This window comes from Artemia sp. Qi Xiang Cuo, chromosome 18, assembly GCF_049724085.1.
Source record: "Artemia sp. Qi Xiang Cuo chromosome 18, ASM4972408v1, whole genome shotgun sequence".
Taxonomy (NCBI): Eukaryota; Metazoa; Arthropoda; class Branchiopoda; order Anostraca; family Artemiidae; genus Artemia; species Artemia sp. Qi Xiang Cuo.
In genome coordinates, this window is record NC_142811.1 from 47,813,127 (window position 1) to 47,834,108 (window position 20,982).

Genomic DNA, 20,982 nt, shown 5'->3' on the forward strand with positions numbered 1-20,982 from the left:
TTTTTCATAAAAGGTTGGAAAAGTTATACTTTGATAGTGAATATTTTAGTTCTATTCTGAATTTTACCAAAGAACACAATTCAATTCTAATTTCCCCAATAAAAAATTTAAAGTTCAATTCTAAATTTTTCGGTGGAAGATAGAAAAAGTAATACCATACTTGTGAATATTTTCCCGGAAGATAAAAAGTTCTAGTTCAATTTTAAATTTTCTCAACGAAGTGAAGAAGAATTCAAGTTCTCTTCTGAATTTTACCAAAGAACACAATTCAATTCTAATTTCACCAGAGAAAATAAAAATCTTCCACTTCAGTTCCTTATTTCACAAAGACATAAAGAAATTTAAAGTTCAATTCTAAATTTTTCGGTGGTATTACTAGAAAAAGTAATACCATACTTGTGAATATTTTCATGGAAGATAAAAAGTTCTAGTTCAATTTAAAATTTTCTCAACGAAGTGAAGGAAAGTTCAAGTTCTCTTCTGAATTTTCTCAATGAAAAAGAAATTAGACATTGATCATTTCTATTTTTCTAAATAATATAAAAATTTTCCACTTTAGTTCAGATCTGGCTCGAAGAGATGAAAAATTTAAAATACTGTTCCAAATTTTTCACTGAAGATAATAAAATTCAAGTTCTCTTCGGAATTTTACCAAAGAACACAATTCAATTCTAATTTCTCCAGAGAAAATAAAATCCTCCACTTCAGTTCTTTATTTCACAAAGACATAAAGAAATTTAAAGTTCAATTCCAAATTTTTCAGTGGAAGATAGAAAAAGTAATACCATACTTGTGAATATTTTCCCGGAAGATAAAAAGTTCTAGTTCAATTTAAAATTTTCTCAACGAAGTGAACAAAAGTTCAACTTCTCTTCTGAAATTTACCGCAGAACACACTTCATTTCTAATTTCTCCAGAGAAAACACAAATCTTCCTCTTCAGTTCTTTATTTTACAAAGACGTAAATAAATTTAAAGTTCAATTCTAATTTTTCGGTGGAAGATAGAAAGAGTAATACCATACTTGTGAATATTTTCACGGAAGGTAAAAAGTTCTAGTTCAATTTAAAATTTTCTCAGCGAAGTCAAGTAAAGTTCAAGTTCTCATCTGAACCTTACCACAGAACCCACTTCAATTCTAATTTCTCCAGAGAAAACAAAAATCTTCCACTTTAGTTCTTTATTTCACAAAGACATACAGAAATTTAAAGTTCAATTCTAATTTTTTGGTGGTAGATAGAAAAATTAATGCCGTACTTCGGAATATTTTCCAGGAAGATAAAAAGTTCTAGTTCAACTTAAAATTTTGTAAACGAAGCCAAGAGAAGTTCAAGTTCTCTACTGAATTTTACCAAAGAACACACTTCATTTCTAATTTCTGCATACAAAATAAAAATCTTCCACTTAAGTTTTAAGTTTCCCACTGACATGGAGAAATTAAATTTACCTGTATAAATTAAGAAATGGGCGACAATAGAGGAAATGAGCTGTCTGCAAAATATTTAATTGAAGGTCAAAGGAATCACTTTATTTATAATTTTTCCTTCACACTGCTCTAATGTTTCTCAAAGAGATGAAAAATTTAATTCACTGTTCCTAGTGTTTATGATTCTTTAGAAAAAGTTATACATTGATTGTTAATATTCAACATAAAGATAAGGAACTCAAATTTAATTCTGATCTTTCTCTAAGAAGTGGAAAATTTTTAATTTCTCTTCTGAATTTTCTTGAATAATAAAAAAAATTTAAGACAAGTCAGAATTTTACAAATGAAAGTGAACAAACATACCACTTCAGTTATTAATTTCTTAAAGACATATGAAAATTAAAGTTCAGTTCTAAATTTTTCTGTATAAGATAGAAAAAGTTATACACAGATTGTAAATATTTTCCAGTGAATATAAAAATTATCACTTTTATTATAATTTTCTTAAGTTCACTACCAATTTTTTAAAAAGAGATGAAAAATTTAAAGTCATGTTCCAAATTTGTCATAGAAGAGAGAAAAAGTTATATATTGAATTGAATATTCGACATTAATATAAGGAGCATCACTTTTATTCTGAGTTTTCTCGAAGAAGTGCAAAATGTTCAAGTTCTCTTCTGAATTTTCTTAAAGAAGTGAAAAAAGTTCGCTCAATTCTGAATTTTACCAATGAAAATGAAAAAGCTTCCACTTCAGTTCTTAATTCCTCAAAGACATAAAAAATAAATCTTTCGCTTATAAAATTTAAAATAAAATAACTAAAGAACATGTCAGGACTGTTTTTTTTATCACATAGGCTAAAATTTAAATGTTATTTTCAAATTTTGAATCGAATTTTTGATACTTTTGTCTCATGAATTTAAAGATTCAATTTTTTAATTAGAAAAATAGTGAATTGTTATGTTATTAAAGACAATTATTGAATTCAGAATTGAACTTTAAATTTCTTTATGTCTTTGTGAAATAAGGAACTGAAGTGGAAGATTTTTATTTTCTCTGGTGAAATTAGAATTGAATTGTGTTCTTTGGTAAAATTCAGAAGAGAAATTGAATTCTTCTTCACTTCATAGAAAAAATTTTAAATTGAACTATAACTTTTTATGTTATCGGAAGATATTCACAAGTATGGTATTACTTTTTCTATCTTCCACCGAAAAATTTAGAATTGAACTTTAAATTTTTTTATTGGGGAAATTAGAATTGAATTGTGTTCTTCGCTAGAATTCAAATTAGAACATGAATATTCATGTTCACTGTACAATATAAATGTGCCAACGTTAAATTATATACTTATAAGAAAACTTTAATTTCCTTCATTTTTACGAGAAAAAATCTGAACTGAAGTGGAAATTTCTATATTATTTGGGAAATTATATTTGACGAATAACTTGTTTCATTTTCATTGAGAAAATTCAGAGTTAAAGTTGAACTGTTCTTCTTCCGGGAAAATATTTGGAACAGAACTTTAATTTTTTTTTATCTCTTTGAGAAAGGTCGGAATTGAATTTAAGAAAATTTAGAATTAAAGTGAAACTTTTTATATTTATGGAAAATAATTACAATCGTAGTATAAGTTTTCTTATCTTCTACTGAAAAATTTAAAAGTGTCCAACTCAGAAAATCACAAAACAATAATTAAAATGCATCAAATGATAGATTTTAGACAACACTCACCTACGAACGTCTAAGAGTTGTAGCTCAGAAAAGCCTAAAATAGCGAATTACTTATCCCAAACAATTGGTTTCAGACAACAAACACCTATGATGGACTAAGAATCCTAACTCTGAAAAGTCCAAATAGCAAACTACACATCCCAAATCAATTTTCTGGCAACACACACCTATGAAAGGCTAAGAAACCTAGCTAATAAAAGCCGGAAATAGCAAATTAACCATCCCAAATCATAAGTTTCAGACAGCACTCACCTATGAACGGCTAAGAAATCCAGCTCGGAAAAGTCAAAAAATAGCAACCCACACATCCCAAATCATAGGTTTCAGACAACACATACCTATGAAAGACTAAGAAATCCAACTCAGAAAAGCCCGAAAGAGTAATTTACATATCCCAAATCATAGGTTTCAGACAACACTCACCTATGAACGGCTAAGAAACCTAGCTCAGAAAAGTCAAAAATAGCAAACTAGTCAGCCTAAACTATAGGTTTCAGACAACAAACACCTATGTAAGGCTAAGAAATCCATCTCAGACAAGTCAAAAGTAGCAATCCACACATTACGAATCATAGGTTTCAGACAACAAACAACTATGAACGACCAGTAAATAAACCTCATAACATACAAAACTCGTAATTTACATATCCATAATCATAGGTTTCATACAATACTCACCTATGAACGACTAAGAAACATAGCTAGGAAAAGACAATAATGGCAAACTAGTCATCCCAAACTATGGTTTTCAGATAACAAAAACATATGAAAGGCTAAGAAATCGAACTCTAAAGAGGCAAAAGTAGCGATCCACTTATCCCGAACCTTAGGTTTCAGGCAACACGAGCCAACTAAATACTAATAAATCAATCTCAAACATGACCGAAATATTAATTTAAGGAATCAAAATCATAGGTTTCAGTAATTAGTCACCTATGAACGGCTATTAAACCTTAGCTCAGAAAAGCCTGAAATAGCGAAACTACTCATCCCAAACTAGAAGTTTCAGACAACAAACGCTTATGATGGACTAAGAATCATAGCTCTGAAAAGTTCAAATAGCAGACTACACATCCCAAATCTTAATTTTCTGACAACACATACCTATGAAAGGCTAAAAAATATAGCTCAGAAAAGACAAAAATAGCAAACCACTCATCCCAATCATAGGTTTCAGACAACACACACCTATGAAAAGTTAATATATCCAGCTCGGAAAAGTCAAAAATAGCAAACTATATATCCCAAATCATAGGTTTCAGTCAACACATACCAACGAAAGACTAAGAAACCTAGCTCAGAAAAGTCAAAAATAGCAAACTACTCATTCCAAACTATTGGTTTCAGACAACATTCACCTACGAAATACTAGAAAACCTTAGCTCAGAAAAGTCTTAAATAGCAAACTACACATCCCAAATCATAATTTTCTGACAACACATACCTATGAAAGGCTAAGAAACCTAGCTCAGAAAAGTAAAAAATAGCAAACTACACATCCCAAATCATAGGTTTCAGTCAACACACACCTACGAAAGGCTCAGAAATCCAGCTCAAAAAAGTCCAAAAAGCAAACCACTCATCCCAAATCATAGGTTTCAGACACCACAAACCTATGAAAGACTAAGAAATCCAACTCAGAAAAGCCCGAAATAGTAATTTACATATCCCAAATCATAAGTTTCAGAGAACATTCACCTACGAAATACTAAGAAACCTTAGCTCAGAAAAGTCTGAAATAGCCAACTACTCATCCCAAACTCGAAGTTTCAGACAACAAACACCTATGAGTGACTAAGAATCCTAGCTCTGAAAAGTCCAAAATGCAAACCATACCTCCCAAATCATAATTTTCTCACAACACATACCTATGAATGGCTATGAAGTCAAGCTCAGAAAAGCCAACAATAGCAAATTAACCATCCCAAATCATAGGTTTCAGTCAACACACAGCTACGAAAGGCAAAGAAATCCAGCTCAGAAAAGTCAAAAAATAGCAACCCACACATCCCAAATCATAGGTTTCAGACACCACACACCGACGAAAGACTAAGAAATCCGGTTATGGAAAGTCGGAAATAGCAAATTACATATCCCAAATCATAAGTTTCAGTCAACACACACCTACGAAAGGCTAAGAAACCTAGCTCATAAGAGCCTGAAATAGCAAACCACTCATCCCAAACTATTGGTTTCAGACAACATTCACCTAGGAAATACTAGGAAACCTTAGCTCAGAAAAGACTGAAATAGCAAACTAAACATCCCAAATCATAATTTTCTGACAACACACACCTATGAAAGGCTAAGAAACCTAGCTCAGAAAAGTCAAAAATAGCAAATTAACCATCCCAAATCATAGGTTTCAGACAACACTCACCTATTAACGGCTAAGAAATCCAGCTCTTAAAAGTCCAAAACGCAAACCACTCATCCCAAATCATAGGTTTCAGTCAACACATCCCTAAGAAAGGCTATGAAATCCAGCTCAGAAAAGTCAAAAATAGCACTCCACACAATCCAAATCATAGGTTTCAGACAACACACACCTACGAAAGACTAAGAAATCTGGCTATGAAAAGTAAAAAAATAACAACCCACACATCCCAAATCATAGGTTTCAGACAACACATACCTATGAAAGACTAAGAAATCCAACTCAGAAAAGCTCAAAATAGTAATTTATATATCCCAAATCATACGTTTCAGACAACACACACCTATTAACGACTAAGAAACCTAGCTCAGAAAAGTCAAAAATAGCAAATTAAACATCCCAAATCATAAGTTTCAGACAACACACACCTATGAACGGCTAAGAAATCGAGCTAAAAAAAGTCATAAATAGCAATCCACTCATCGCAAATCATAGGTTTCAGACAACACACACCAAAGAAAGACTAAGAAATCTAGCTTAGAAAAGCCCGAAATAGTAATTTACATATCCTAAATCATAAGTTTCAGTCAACATTCACCTACGAAATACTAGGAAACTTTAGCTCAGAAAAGCCTGAAATAGCAAACTATTCATCCCAAACTAGAAGTTGCAGACAACAAACGCCTATGAGAGAATAAGAATCATAGCTGTGAAAAGTCCAACTTGCAAACTACACATCTCACATCAAAAGTTTCAGACAACACACTCCTCTGAATGGCTCAGAAATACAGCTCAAAAAATTCAAAAATTGCAATCCATCCATCACAAATCATAGGTTTCGGACAACACACACCAACTAAAGACTAAGAAATCTAGCTCAGAAAAGTCCGAAATAGTAATTTACATATCCCAAATCATAAGTTTCAGACAACACAAATCCAGGAAAGACGGGGCTCGGGGAGAGCCTTTGTGTGTATGTGGGACCCTTGAGAGCCGGATGGTCCTTTGGGAGGCTGGGGGGACGTTTGTGGACGGGGTGCGCCCTGCGGATTGGGGGTGGGGGGTAACGTAACCCTTTGGGGTTGGGTTAGAGAACCTCACGACAATGTTCAAAGGAACGTGCGTATTGTAACGACCACAGAGTTTGACCCTCAAATCCTCTTCAAAAATCTCTTCAAAAATCATCTTTTAAAATGTCTCTAACTCTTTCGCTGAAATAATTCCCTAAAATAATAATTTATTCTGAAAAGATATAATAAAGACTTAAAAAAGTATTAAAATGGGGGCTCAGGAGCCTTTGGGGCGCCGGAGGCCCTTTGGGACTCCGTAGACCCTTTGCGGACGGGGGGCTTAATTTGGGTTTGGGGTTGGGGTATCGTAACCCTTTGGGGTTGGGGTAGGGGACCTCACAACATTGTTCAAATGGAACTTGTGTATTATAACGATCACAGAGTTTCACCCTCAAATCCTCTTCTAAAATCATCTTTTAAATCATCTTTTAAAACGTCTCTAACTGTTTCGCCGAAATAATTCCATAACCTGTCTAAAACAGTTTCGCCCAAATAATCCCTAAACGTAATTTCAGCGTGTTCCTTTTGTTTGGCATCTCTGCGCTGACACATTTGAAATTACAAAGAAACCCTTTCGCGCGCGAATCACTTCATCGCTAAGATCAAAACATTCGCTCGGAGACAGTTCTCTTTAGAAACAACAAATTAATGTCCCTTTCGTGAATCTATTCTCTTTAGAAACAACAAATTGATTCCCCTTTCGTGTCAAATCAATCAATCACGACATAATCTGCCATGTGTGATTTAAACTTTGCCCTGGAAACATTCTCTTTGGAAATACATCAAAGACATTAGTTAACTTGACGTCATCTGTCAGACATTAATTAACCTTGCCCGGAAACAATTTGATTAATGACTCAATAATCCATGAAAGTGAGAAAGTTCCTGTTTTTCCATTCTCACTGACAAAAGCCATAAAACAGACATAAATGTGAGAAAATTAATGTTTTTCCATTCTCACTGACAAAAACAATAAAACAGACATAAATTACTGTTGACATCCATGAAAAACATCAAATAAATTGACTAACACATATAAACATCCAAGAAATCAGACATAAATGTGATAAAGTTCCTGTTTTTTCATTCTCACTGACAAAAACCATAAAAAAATCCATAAATTACTGTTGACATCCATGAAAAACATCAAATAAATTGACCATCGACTTGGAAAAAAGAGGTCATTGACCCCATTAACCACATGTTCTCCCTAGGGACTCTATGCCCATATAAGGAGCCCTGTCACGAGTATAAGATAGCCTTCTACAGACGGCTCCCTTCCACTCAGGAACTGTGCCTAGCCTTCAAAGTACTTCTCAAAAGCAGACAGCTACTGAGCCTATCTTTTTTAGCCTCTCAGAAACTGAACGCCCAGCTATTATGAAAGAAGGTGTAAAGCTAAAAAAAACGGGTTTCAGTGTGTCAACAGACTTGCCAGTTGAGCTTGGTAAATAAAGAATAAAATAACTATTGCTCTGGTAAAAGTTGAAAAGTTTTAAAATGGCAGTAGAAAAGGTTGCAGAAACTCGTGTTGTCGAGCAAAGACTAAGACTGTAGTTAGAGGTCAAAAAGTCACAAAATTTACAATGGACTGAATCTCAAGACGTCTGCTTTGATCCGCTAAAGTTGGCAGTACCCGCCGAACCTGACGATACCGACTTTGTTGCTTTAAATACTTTTTGTGTTATTTTTTTGTTGTTTTCTGATAGTTCCGCCAGCTTTATTCGAATATATTAATTAAAAATATTATAACATTAGCTAAGATTTTTTTTTTTTTTTTTTTTTTTTTATTATTATTTTTTATTGGGGCTACAGCAGCGGAAACGAAAAAGATTGTCATTGATGAATTAGTTTTTTTTTGCCGCTTGCCGAAATGAGTGATTTTTTTTCCAGAAATGTTTCATTTTACATTTTTCTGGGTTTCTTGTGGTAATTTATGTTTGTTTACATCAGTTTTTTGTTGCAGTTTCAATGAAGTTCATTCGGGTGTGTGCATTTCTCACGGCTCTCCGCTTTGCTCCAAGATGCGACCACATTCCCCAGAGAGTTTTGGGTAAGTTTTGGGTTCCTTGTCTTCGTCCACGAGGCCCACTACCTTGCCAGTAGGTCAAAAAAAGTTAGAACAGTTAGAAAATTCGTTTTTAAATTTTGAAAAATTTTTTGATAGAGTAATTAGTAATGAAAACAATTGTTCTTTTTTAGTGAAATTTAATTTCCTCGAAGTAAATACATTCAGTTAATGAGTATGCCACAGGGGTGCTCTGAATCTCATCTCAGTATAGTTCAGCTCAACTGCCAAGGATTATGTTCGTCACTGACAGATGTAATGACCATGTGGCGACAAATACGACCTGACGTTCTTGGACTGTGTGAAACATTCCTGTCAAGGCAGACTGACATCCTGGTAGATATCCCCGGGTATACATCGAATTTTGTACACAGAAAAGAGTCAGCACGAGGAGGATTGGCAATCTACACAAAGAGCGAAGCCCCAGTCTGTTTTAACGGCAAACTGACTCTAAATAGAGAAGGTACTTTTGAGTCACTTTTTCTTGATATGTCCTTTCGTTTACAATGGAAGATAATCGTCGGCGAAATTTATCAATGACCATCAGGTTCTGTTTTTTATTTTTAAAATATTTATTGGAAAAACTCCAAATGCTTGAAAAACAGAATCACGATATGGAGTTTCAGAATCATCAAGGGTGATTTCAACATCATACAAGCCTATCCCCCAACTAAGACCGCAAGAAGGCTTCTTGCTCTAATGTATGGGTATAATTTTGAACCGTTGACAACTATCTCAACGAGAGCAACTGAGAGTACTTATTCCCTTATATACAATATTTTCTCTACTCTATCTCCACTCTCGGCTTCAGTAATCCTCAGTGACATGTCGGACCACTTCCCCTTATGTACCGTTTTCGAAACATCAAAGGCAACAAGGTCATTTTCAAGAACTAGAGATGATTTTCGAGTTGTTTATCTAAGTTGATAAAACTTAGGGTTAATTAACGTGTATTGGTAAAAAACGACCTGGGATGGCGTTATGGAGAAAGAAGATCTAAATGAAGGATTGGAAATTTTTCACAGTACATTTATAACACTATATGAGGCATGTTGTCTAAAAGAAAAAATAAAGAAACGCGGAAGAAAAAACCCACCAATTTGCCCGTGGGTTACAGAAAGTTTAATCAGGTACATCAATAAAAAGAATAGTCTTTGGGCTGAATACCGTAATCTACCAAATGTAGCTAGCCTGCGGAGTTATGAAATTTATAAAAAATGCCTACGGTCAGTTCTCAGAAAAGCTAAAAGGGATTACTTTAATCAAAGGCTAGCCGAAAGTGGGAAGGATGGAAGGAAAGTATGGAAGACAGCCAATTCAGGGTTACGACCGAATAACCGACAGCATGGATTACCATCCAAAATTACGGTTGATGGAAAAACCTTGACTGAACCAGCACAAGTTGCAAAGACTCTTTTTACTTTTTTCACCAAAATTGGAAAAAAAAGGCATAACAAGTGTCACCCCCACAATCCTACAAGGACTTTATAGGCCCAGCGTGTGTCAAGTCGATGGCACTCATTCCTGTAACTTCGACGGATGTTTCGATGATTGTCAAAGGCTTGAGGTCCGCATCTGCCTCTGGATTCGACCGCGTCCATTCTAAAGTGTTGAAAGCAGTATTGCCGTCCGTACTACAACCTTTAACACATTTGGTAAATCTCTCCTAGGAGACGGGCGTGTTTCCATCACTTCTCAAGAAGGCAAGAATAGTTCCCCTCGACAAAGGTGGCCCTCAGGACGACCTGTCTAACTTTCGACCCATCTCTGTTCTTTCGGTGTTTTCCAAAGTGTTTGAAAAACCTATGAAGAACCAATTTTACTCTTTTCTGGAAGCTAAGGGATTCCTTAACCAACGTCAATTTGGATTCAGACCCGGACACTCGACGGAAGATCCTCTGGCGTCACTAAGGCTATTCATTAATAAAACACTTGCCCTGGGATTTGTGCCAGCTGCTATTTTGCTTGACATAAAAAAAAGCGTTTAACAGTATGGATCATGGGATTCTATTAGGTAAAAAAGAGCACATTGGGGTTAGAGGGGAGGCTCTACGATGGTTCCGGTTCCGGTCTTACCTTAGTAGCCGACGTGTTTATATAGGAGAAGATCCGCTGAATGACACCGTTGTCAACTTCGGTGTGCCGCAAGGCTCAATCTTAGGCCCACTGTTATTCCTGGTTTATGTGAATGACCTAAGTCGCGTTCTTAACCCTAGCTCCAGGACTTCACGCTGCTGCAAGTTATGTTGCGACCCAGAAATTTCGAGCAGCGGTGATGAATTGGATGAACTTGTGGCGTTCGCGGATAACACTACAATGGCCTCTTGTGGCACCGACATTTCAGCTCTCCAGAGTAAACTTGAGGTCATCTTAGAAGAAACTTACATTTGGATGGATGCCAATCGATTTGTAATAAATGTTGACAAATCTTGCGTTCTCTTCTTTTCAAGGATTGGATCTCTTCGCCCAGAGGTATCGGTAATAACGACTTCTCGAGGAACGATCAGACTACCAAAAACTAGTTATGCCATGTAACTAGGTGTACTCCTTGATGAAAATTTGTCCTTTGTACATTACATCAGCGCTGTGGAACAGGAGCTTTCCTCTAATCTGGGGAGTATCAGGAAATTGAAAAACCATGTCTCTCAAAAAACCCTTCGTCTACTTTTTAATGGACTCATCAAGACTCATCTACAGTATTGTGCGTCAATTTAGCAGTCAATATTTACATCCCACCTGAAAAGGTTTGATTCAATCCACACACATGTCCTGAAAATAATCAGAAATATGGACGATTTTCTTTCCCGTGAATCACTTTATCATTTATCGTGCTCAGTTATCGTTTTTAAATTTTTCTCCGGATTACTTCCATCAGCATTCCACAGTCTATTCCAGTTGGTATCGGAACAGCATTCTAGGAACACGAGATCTGCCTCAAACCTTCTGGTGAGACGAACACCTACAGTACGGTCGGATTTTGCACCGGATGTGGCGTGCACGAAAGTGTGGAACATGCTTCCACAAGAACTGAGATGTAGGAGCTCCCTTGGGTCTTTTAAAAATAATTTGAAAAAATATCATATTGAATGTTCAATAAATAGAGTTTATTAATAATTGAGTTTTTTTTTAATTATTATCATTATTATCTCGTTTTTTTTTTTTTTTTTTTTTTTTTTATTTTTTTTAAGGTTAAGGTATCTGTGCTTTTTGGGTGGAAGGGGGAATCTCTTAGATAGTGACTTATATGGTTTAGGGATGTGGTTGTGTTGAGGAGTAAAGCGAGAGTCGTAAAGCGTGATTAGGAGGAATCGTTATTTTTTTAAGGGAGTCAACGTGCGTTTTTTTGCATAGAGATGTTTATTTATTTTTATTTATTTCTATTTGTTTTAATTAAACCCGATTGAATCTAATCTAAATCTAGATGCCTATAAGTACGAGCCATTAGGCTTCAATGATTTATGATTATTAATTTAAAAAGCTTTTCGCACAAAATAAGTTTTTAATAGAAAAGTAAAGAACTCCATTATACCAAAAATGAGTAGAAATAATTTACCAAGGATGAAACTATCACAAATCACCATCAATAAATAAATGAAACTAAAATCGAACAGAAATTGCAATAAATAACCGATTCAATTTAAAAAAAAAAACAGAAATTAAAAATAGCATGGCTGAAAATCCCCATTCCTTCTTAAGAACAGAATATAATTTGCACTTAACTGAAAAAAAAACTGAGTCACCGATTGTTAAAACATACGGTTTTTATGGAAAGTATGGTCGTATAAATACTGGAGGAGGCTCGTTAGATTGGAAAGTCCTAGTTCATTATTGAAGAATCAAAGGTAATCAGATGGCAGCCAGCCTCTCCCTCCTAACCGCCATTTTTCCCCAAATATTTTCAATTAAAATTTTGAAATTGCCATTTTGTTCAAAATAACCCGAAGGTCAAATAACCACGTCACCGCGGTTAACAGCCCCACCAGCAGCTCCCAGGGCAAGGGCTGTAAGTTAATCCAGTTGCTCATTGCTAACACATTAGGTTTTAATTGAAAAGGTTTTTGTATCAACTTTATAGGGGGCTCATTCAATTGGAAGTCAAAAGTTCAAGCGCCACTCTTAAGAGTCACAAGTGATAGGAGGGCTTCCGCCCCAAATTATGAATGATATTGACAGGAATTTATATTATGACTTTAAAAACGAACAATTCCAAAAAGATCGAACATGTAAAGATTCTAACTTATGTTTTGGGGTTGTATAGGCTACACGAGGTTCAGTTGCATGAGGGTTTTGTTGGATGGGGGTTCAGTTAAACGGGGTTGAGTTACAAGGGGGCTCAGTTGCGCGAGGGTTCAGTTGCACGAAGTTTCAGGTATATGGGGGTTTAGTTACAGGGGTTGAGTTACACACACAACCGAAATTTGGAAAAAGTAATTTTGTTCAAAATGATCTAACGGTCTAGTAACTATGCCTCAGGAGCTGCTATACCCCTCACCCATAGCCTCAGCGCAAGGATTGTAAATTATACAATTTGCCCATTCTTTTCATTTAGGATTTATCTTTAGGAAAAGGGGGGGGGGGAATTTCATTGTGAGTGTGCTCGAAAAGGCTAACGATATTGAGGTGAAATTTCGGGGGATGTTGGGGGCTATGTTAAACTAAATCAAAAGACATTATGGGCATCTAGTTTACAAAAAAGGCTTATCTGCCATATCTTAAGAATGGTTGGGTGTATAAAGAGTACACTTTCAAAGAAGGTAGCTGGGGGTGTTGCAACTGCGACTACATCTACTTGTGACTACTTTCAGGGAATATTCAGGGGGGTGTTGAACAAAATCCAAACACACTCTGTGCATGCTAATAGTCAAAAGGGCACATTAGCAATGTCTTAGAAACAGCTGAAGGTATTAAATTTAAACTTTCATGGCACGTTGAACAGTGACTGAAGGGCAAAGGACCTCCCTTCTCCTATTTAGAGCCCTCCCCCCATACTGATCAAAATTAGGAAATAGCCATTTATTTCAAAAGTCAAAAGTTCTAAAAGCTATGCCTCAGGGAATATTTTGCCCCCCACTGCTTCTGGACAAAGGGTTGTAAATCATGCAATGTTTCAACTGTTTACATACAGGATTTATCATTGGGAAAGAGGGGGAATGTTTGATCCTGAGTGTGGCAGAAAAAGGTATGGGTATTAAGGTTAAACTTCAGGGAATACTGAAGGGAGATGTTTAACTGTATCAAAAGACACTATATAAGTTAAAGAAAGCTGATCTAGACTCTAAAGTTCAAACCGGCGGTGCTGATCTTCGTTTGATAGCCCTTCAGCCGGGAAGTTTAATGTGGGGTTAGCCGTCCTGATTTCGTACACCTTTCCTGATTGCTTTCCCTATATTTCTATAGCTGCCCATTCAAGGATTTATCACTTGGGCCTACAGGCAAGTGTGACTACTTGCGATTTCGACCAAATCTACTTGAGACTGGGACTGCTACTGCCTCTGGCTGCGACTATTTGCAACTGTAACAACTTGTGACTATGACAAATTGCCACTGATTAAGCCTACAAATACTTTCGACTAGGACTACTTGCAATTGCAACACCTTGTGACCGTGACTGCAACTACTTGCGACTGCGAAAACAAATTCAACTCGACTGCTACTACGGCTACTTGCGACTGCAACTGCAACTAATGGCAATTGCAATTGTGACAACTTGCAATCACCAGTGAAAAAAATTTCCGACTGTGAATTTAAAACTCTACTGCAATTGCAACTACTTGTGACTATGACTACTACTATTAGTACTGTTACTGCTACAGTGATTGTGACTGTAAATACAACTGCAACTTCTACTATTACAACTAAAACCATTGAACCAAATCAAAAGAGTTTATTTACATCCTGCTTGTTGAAATTTTACTCTAGCGATGCAAAACTTACTAGCGATGCAAAAGTAAACTTATTCCTGGCTCCCTGTCTAAGTCTTAACTACTTAAGAAACACCGACAAAAAAACAAAGTAGTAAGTACATGGAATGGAATTGTATCAGATGCCTATAAGTACGAGCCATTAGGCTTCAACGACTTATGATTATTAATTTAAAAAGCTTTTCCCACAAAATAAGTTTTTAAAAGAAAAGTAAAGAACTCTATTATACCAAAAATGAGCAGAAATAATTTACTAAGGATGAAACTACCACAAATCACCATCAATAAATAAATGAAACTCAAACCGAACAGAAATTACAATAAATAACCGATTGAATAAAAAAAAAAATAATCAGAAATTAACAAGAGCAGGGCTGAAAATCCCCATGCCTTCTTAATACCAGAATATAATTTGCACTTAACTGAAAAAAAAAACTGAGTTACCGATTGTTAAAACATACGGTTTTTATGGAGAGTATGGTCGTATAAATACTGAAGGAGGCTCATTAGATTGGAAAGTTCTAGTTCATTATTGAAGAATCAAAGGTAATCAGATGGCAGCCAGCCTCTCCCTCCTAACCGCCATTTTTCTCCAAATATTTTCAATAAAAATTTTGAAATTGCCATTTTGTTCAAAATAACCCGAAGGTCAAATAACCACGTTACCGGGGTTAACAGCCCCACCAGCAGCAACCAGGGCAAGGGCTGTAAGTTATTCCAGTTGCTCATTGCTAACGCATAAGGTTTTAATTGAAAAGGTTTTTGTATCAACTTTAGAGGGGGCTCATTCGATTGGAAGTCAAAAGTTCCAGTGCCACTCTTAGTAGTCACAGGTGATAGGAGGGCTTCCGCCCCAAATTATGAATGATATTGACAGGAATTTATATTATGATTTTAAAAACGAACAATTCCAAAAAGATCGAACATGTAAAGATTCCAACTATGTTTTGGGGTTGTATAGGCTACACGAGGTTCAGTTGCATGAGAGTTTAATAAGAAGGGGGTTCAGTTAAATGGGGTTGAGTTACAAGGGTAACTCAACCCCATTTAACTGAACCCATTTAACAACCCCATTTAACATTTAACAGTTGCGCGAGGGTTCAGTTGCACGAAGTTTCAGGTATATGGGGGTTTAGTTACAGGGGTTCAGTTACACACACACCCGAAATTTTGAAAAAGTAATTTTGTTCAAAATGATCAAACAGTCTAGTAACTATGCCTCGGGAGCTGCTATACCCCTCACCCATAGCCTCGGCGCAAGGATTGTAAATTATGCAATTTGGACATTCTTTTCATTTAGGATTTATCTTTAGGAAAAGAGGGGGGGGAATTTCATTGTGAGTGTGCTCGAAAAGGCTAAGGATATTGAGGTGAAATTTCGGGGGATGTTGGGGCCAATGTTAAACTAAATCAAAAGACATTATGGGCATCTAGTTTACAAAAAAGGCTTATCTGCCATATCTTAAGAATGGGTGGGTGTATAAAGATTACACTTTCAAAGAAGGGAGAGGGGGGTGTTGCAACTGCGACTACATCTACTTGTGACGACTTTCAGGGACTATTCAGGGGGGTGTTGAACAAAATCCAAACACACTCTGTGCATGCTAATAGTCAAAAGGGCACATTAGCAATGTCTTAGAAACAGCTGAAGGTATTAAATTTAAACTTTCATGGCACGTTGAACAGTGACTGAAGGGTAAAGGACCTCCCTTCTCCTATTTAGAGCCCCTCTCCCCATACTGATCAAAATTAGGAAATAGCCATTTATTTCAAAAGTCAAAAGTTCTAAAAGCTATGCCTCAGGGAATATTTTGCCCCCCACTGCTTCTGGACAAAGGGTTGTAAATCATGCAATGTTTCAACTGTTTACATACAGGATATATCATTGGGAAAGAGGGGGACTGTTTGATCCTGAGTGTGGCAGAAAAAGGTATGGGTATTAAGGTTAAACTTCAGGGAATACTGAAGGGAGATGTTTAACTGTATCAAAAGACACTATATAAGTTAAAGAAAGCTGATCTAGACTCTAAAGTTCAAACCGGCGGTGCTGATCTTCGTTTCATAGCCCTTCAGCTGGGAAGTTTAATGTGGGGTTAGCCGTCCTGATTTCGTACACCATTCCTGATTGCTTTCCCCATATTTCTATAGCTGCCCATTCAAGGATTTATCACTTGGGCCTACAGGCAAGTGTGACTACTTGCGATTTCGACCAAATCTACTTGAGACTGGGACTACTACTGCCTCTGGCTGCGACTATTTGCAAACGTAACAACTTGTGACTATGACAAATTGCCACTGATTAAGCCTACAAATACTTTCGACTAGGACTAATTGCAATTGCAACACCTTGTGACCGTGACTGCAACTACTTGTGACTGCGAAAACAAATTCAACTCGACTGCTATTACGGCTACATGCGACTGCAACTGCAACTAATGGCAACTGCAGTTGTGACAACTTGCAATCACCAGTGCAAAAATGTCCGACTGTGAATGTAAAACTCTACTGCAATTGCAACTACTTGTAACTATGACTACTACTATTAGTACTGTTACTGCTACAGTGATTGTGACTGTAAATACAACTGCAACTTCTACTATTACAACTAAAATCATTGAACCAAATCAAAAGAGTTTATTTACATCCTGCTTGTTGAAATGGGATAGTGCATCTATGTTGTCTAAAGGGCTTATCTGCAACATCCCATGAATGGCTAGGGTTATTACATTGTAAATTTCATTGACTATTGGAAATATTGGAATATTGCTGGAATATTAATGGAAATATTGCACCAAATCAAGAGACATCAGGTCCATCCCAGTTGTCAAAAGGGCGTATCTGGTTGTATCTGTATGGATCTCAGGAATGGCTACGGGTATTAAGTTGAAACTTTCACAGAATACTATGGGGCCTGGTAAAAAAAAAAACAAGTCAAAAGACACTATGATGCATTAGGTGCATCCAAATTGTTAATGGGCCTAGCTGCATATCTCAGGAATGGGTAAAATTAGTAAGTTGATAATTTCAGGAAATGATGCCATATGAGATCAAAGGACGCCATATGAATTCTGGTTGTCAAAATGGCATGTCTGCTATATCTCAGGAACAGGTGTCGAAGTTAATCAAAATATAACTACGTGCATCCAGTTGCAAAAAGTGCGTATGTCCAACAGCTGTGGATGTATTGGGTAACGGTGTTTGTTGAAACTTCCAGGGGATGTTAAACTAATGAAAAATACATTATCTACACCCAGCTTGTTAAAATGGTTTTCGCAATACCTCAGGAGCCGTTAAAGGTATGACAATGAAGCTTTCGGGGAATGTTGAGGAGAATTTTGAGTTCAATCAAAAGACAGTGCGTACATGCCGGTTATCAGAATGGCGTATCACAAATATCCCAGGAACAGCTTTTAGTTGAAACTTTCGGAGATTTGAAATAAATCTAACATTAATTAGAACTAATAAATTAGAATCGAATATTTAATTCTACAGCCGGAGACATAAAAAAGGGAAGATATCAATTATATTAACCACTAACAAAAATCTGGTAATCCAAAAGGACCAGAAATAAATAAATAAATAAAACTTTCCAAAACTTCTATTTACGTTTGGTAATAGTCTTCAGTTTCAATTTAAAACTAATAATCACTAGTTATGATCAGAGTACGAATCAGCCCCAAGAAAAAGTCGAACATCTCCAAGACAGCTTCTGTCCCGCTTTCTGATAAGAAAATGATTAATATGGTTCCCTTTGGAACCGTCAGGTGAAGTCCATGTATATTCACGAACACAGCGATGTGGAGAGAGCAATCCATAAACAATTAGCTCACGGCTAGCGCAGCGGTCAATTAAACACACTAACAGCTTTGGCATTAAAATCATCATATAAAACGAAAATAACATGTTCAGGTTCTGAGTTGACTTGAATATTTATTTCAAATTAGAACGCATATACCATGGAGTCATCTGCCCCATTAATCAGGACACATACACCTATGATTATTAATTTACACTGTGAACAGCCAAAACGACCTTTTAGTATTCGTTCATCTTTAGGTATAAACTCAAGCATCAATCTTTACACTTATTCACTAACAGCTAGGGAAACTCCAGCTTCGCACCTCCTCTCCATCCAGAGAGGAAGACTTCATATCCACCAACAAGTATTGATCCAAAATCTGTAAGTCTGGCTTACAACAGAGCTGCTATTCCAACAATTTATGATTGGAGAGTCTTAATTACAGCCTTTATGCAGCAAGGGTGAATATCTGGAATAATACTCCTTACATTCCAGAACACAAAGCAAAATGATTGTTTCGTTGGCAGTAAACGTGTCCAGGGGTGGTCCATGGAACTCATCTGTAAAATCAAATCAGATCCGAGGCAATACGCTGTCAATTCGAAAATCATAATTTTCTTTTCTTTTCAGATTAATACAAATATTAAAACTTAATGCGAACAGGAACTATACCGTATAGAGGGGGAAGCCCCACCCTCAACCCTCTGCTCTTTACTCTAAAGATTGACTATGTGTCCTAATTCTTTAAGGACAACTGCACAAACACAAGTGCCGTTGATTTGAAATAACAAGTATTTTTAAAGCATTTTAGAACTTTAGTGTAGTGAGTGAGGATTGAGAAAACGGCATCCTTATCCATGTACAAAATAACTTTTGTCTGTTTTAAGCTTTAATATCACTCATTACTTTCACTTGAAAAAAAAACTTTATTTTTTGAGTTAATCGTACAAAAGGGTAACTGTCAAATCAAAAATGAAGAAGTGTAAACTTCATCGATTAAAGAAATTTTTATAAGGACAAAATAATATAAGGACAAGATTATAAGGACAAAATAATAGCGGAATATTGCCTGATAGGACAAATTCCAGAAAGAACTTACGCAATCCCTATTTTATTCGGATTTACTAACCATCAATAAAAATTGTTGTTTTGGAAGGGGGAGGAGATGGGACTTACAGGAGGACTGAAAGGGAAACTTCACTCCTTCAATAAAGAAAACATTCAAACAAAAAACTTCAACGTAAAATACCTTGATTTGACAGCTGAAGTCACAATTTTACCGAAATCTTTATCTGTATAGGCAAATATGATTTGCCCGTCAATTCAGAATGGAATTTTTTAAGGGTAAACTTACAGTTAATAACCTGATGTCTTTTTCAGTAAAACTCGTCCCTAACCTATACCAACTAAGACACTTTGGTGTCAGAGTTTCTCCTTTTTTTTTTTTTTTTAATGTGGGGTTTTTTGCTATTATTGCGCGAGGGCGCAGCTCTTTAAAAAGTAAAAATAATTAACCCTCAGGCTAAATTAAACTTTCACGATATCCCTAAAATTTACTTTCTGTTGTAGCGCTTTTTATTTGTTGACTAAGCTTTAGAGTACACTTTGGAGCAGTCTTTATTTTTCTTTTGGTCGTTTAATTGATCGTTTGCAAACAAATTTCGGCCGTTTAACAAAAAATTGGTTTAGCAAAATCTAAGATTATCTGAAATCTCATTTCAGAGGGAACAAGGGGCTGAGAAGTCAGATTTTTATTGGTTAGGAAGAAAAAGACCCCAAAATATCTGTTTCCAGACATGTGCAAAGGGAGGAGAGGAACAGCTCTAGGCCTAGCCTCCTATAGAGATCAAGAGTTTATCTGATACTGCCATGATTTCCTGTCTCGAGTCATTTGCCTATTGATTATTTTTTTCTTTTTTTTTTGACATACTAATCCCTTCCTTGGAATAGAATTTTGCAGACCGGGTTAAGCATTCATCACATGTCTCACAATTTCTTTATAATTTTTGGCAATAAATTTATTTGGTTAAGGAGAGGTGTCTTCTACATTTTGGGAAAGTCAAAGTCTAGAACAGAGGGTAAATTCTTGACCATACCTCATTCAGGAATGTTCCACTGCTATGACCATCTGCTTCCGTATAAATCGAATGGCATTGCCCTAGATGGTATTCATTAGGATTATTTTCTTGAGTAGCAACCCACTTTAATACCTCAAATGATTTGCATGAACATCCTGAAGATGGCCTCTGTGACACTAGAGATCTTTCTAAGAGCTTCGTTCTGCCATGACGTACAAGATCATCAGCTTTACCAGACACAGTAGAACTATGAGTATCAACTGAAGAATCCATGACATCTGCCAGCGAAACACTTGTAGTGCTAATTGGATTTGGCATGGTTTTTGTAGATGGATGAAGCCAGATATCATGCGAATCTTCTCGAAGATGAAGAGGGAAAATGTTTGTTGATGTTGTCTGACTTGTTGCCGAAAAATCATCATTGGAAGTCTAGAAAAAAGTAGTTATTTAACTCGATAAAAGCTGAAAGCTGGAACATGCTGACGAGAATGAAACCTTTAGAGTTGGGAA

General features: G+C 36.0%; 1 protein-coding gene across 1 annotated transcript in view; it reads right to left on the reverse strand.

Moving 5' to 3' along the window:
- The window catches only part of LOC148941581 (uncharacterized), a 194,480-nt gene that overhangs the window by 103,458 nt on the left and 70,040 nt on the right, over positions 1 to 20,982 (reverse strand). The window contains exon 3 of the mRNA XM_089104205.1: positions 20,491 to 20,901. Coding sequence (XP_088960331.1) covers positions 20,491 to 20,901 — 411 coding nt within the window. The remainder of the gene's footprint in view (positions 1 to 20,490; positions 20,902 to 20,982) is intronic.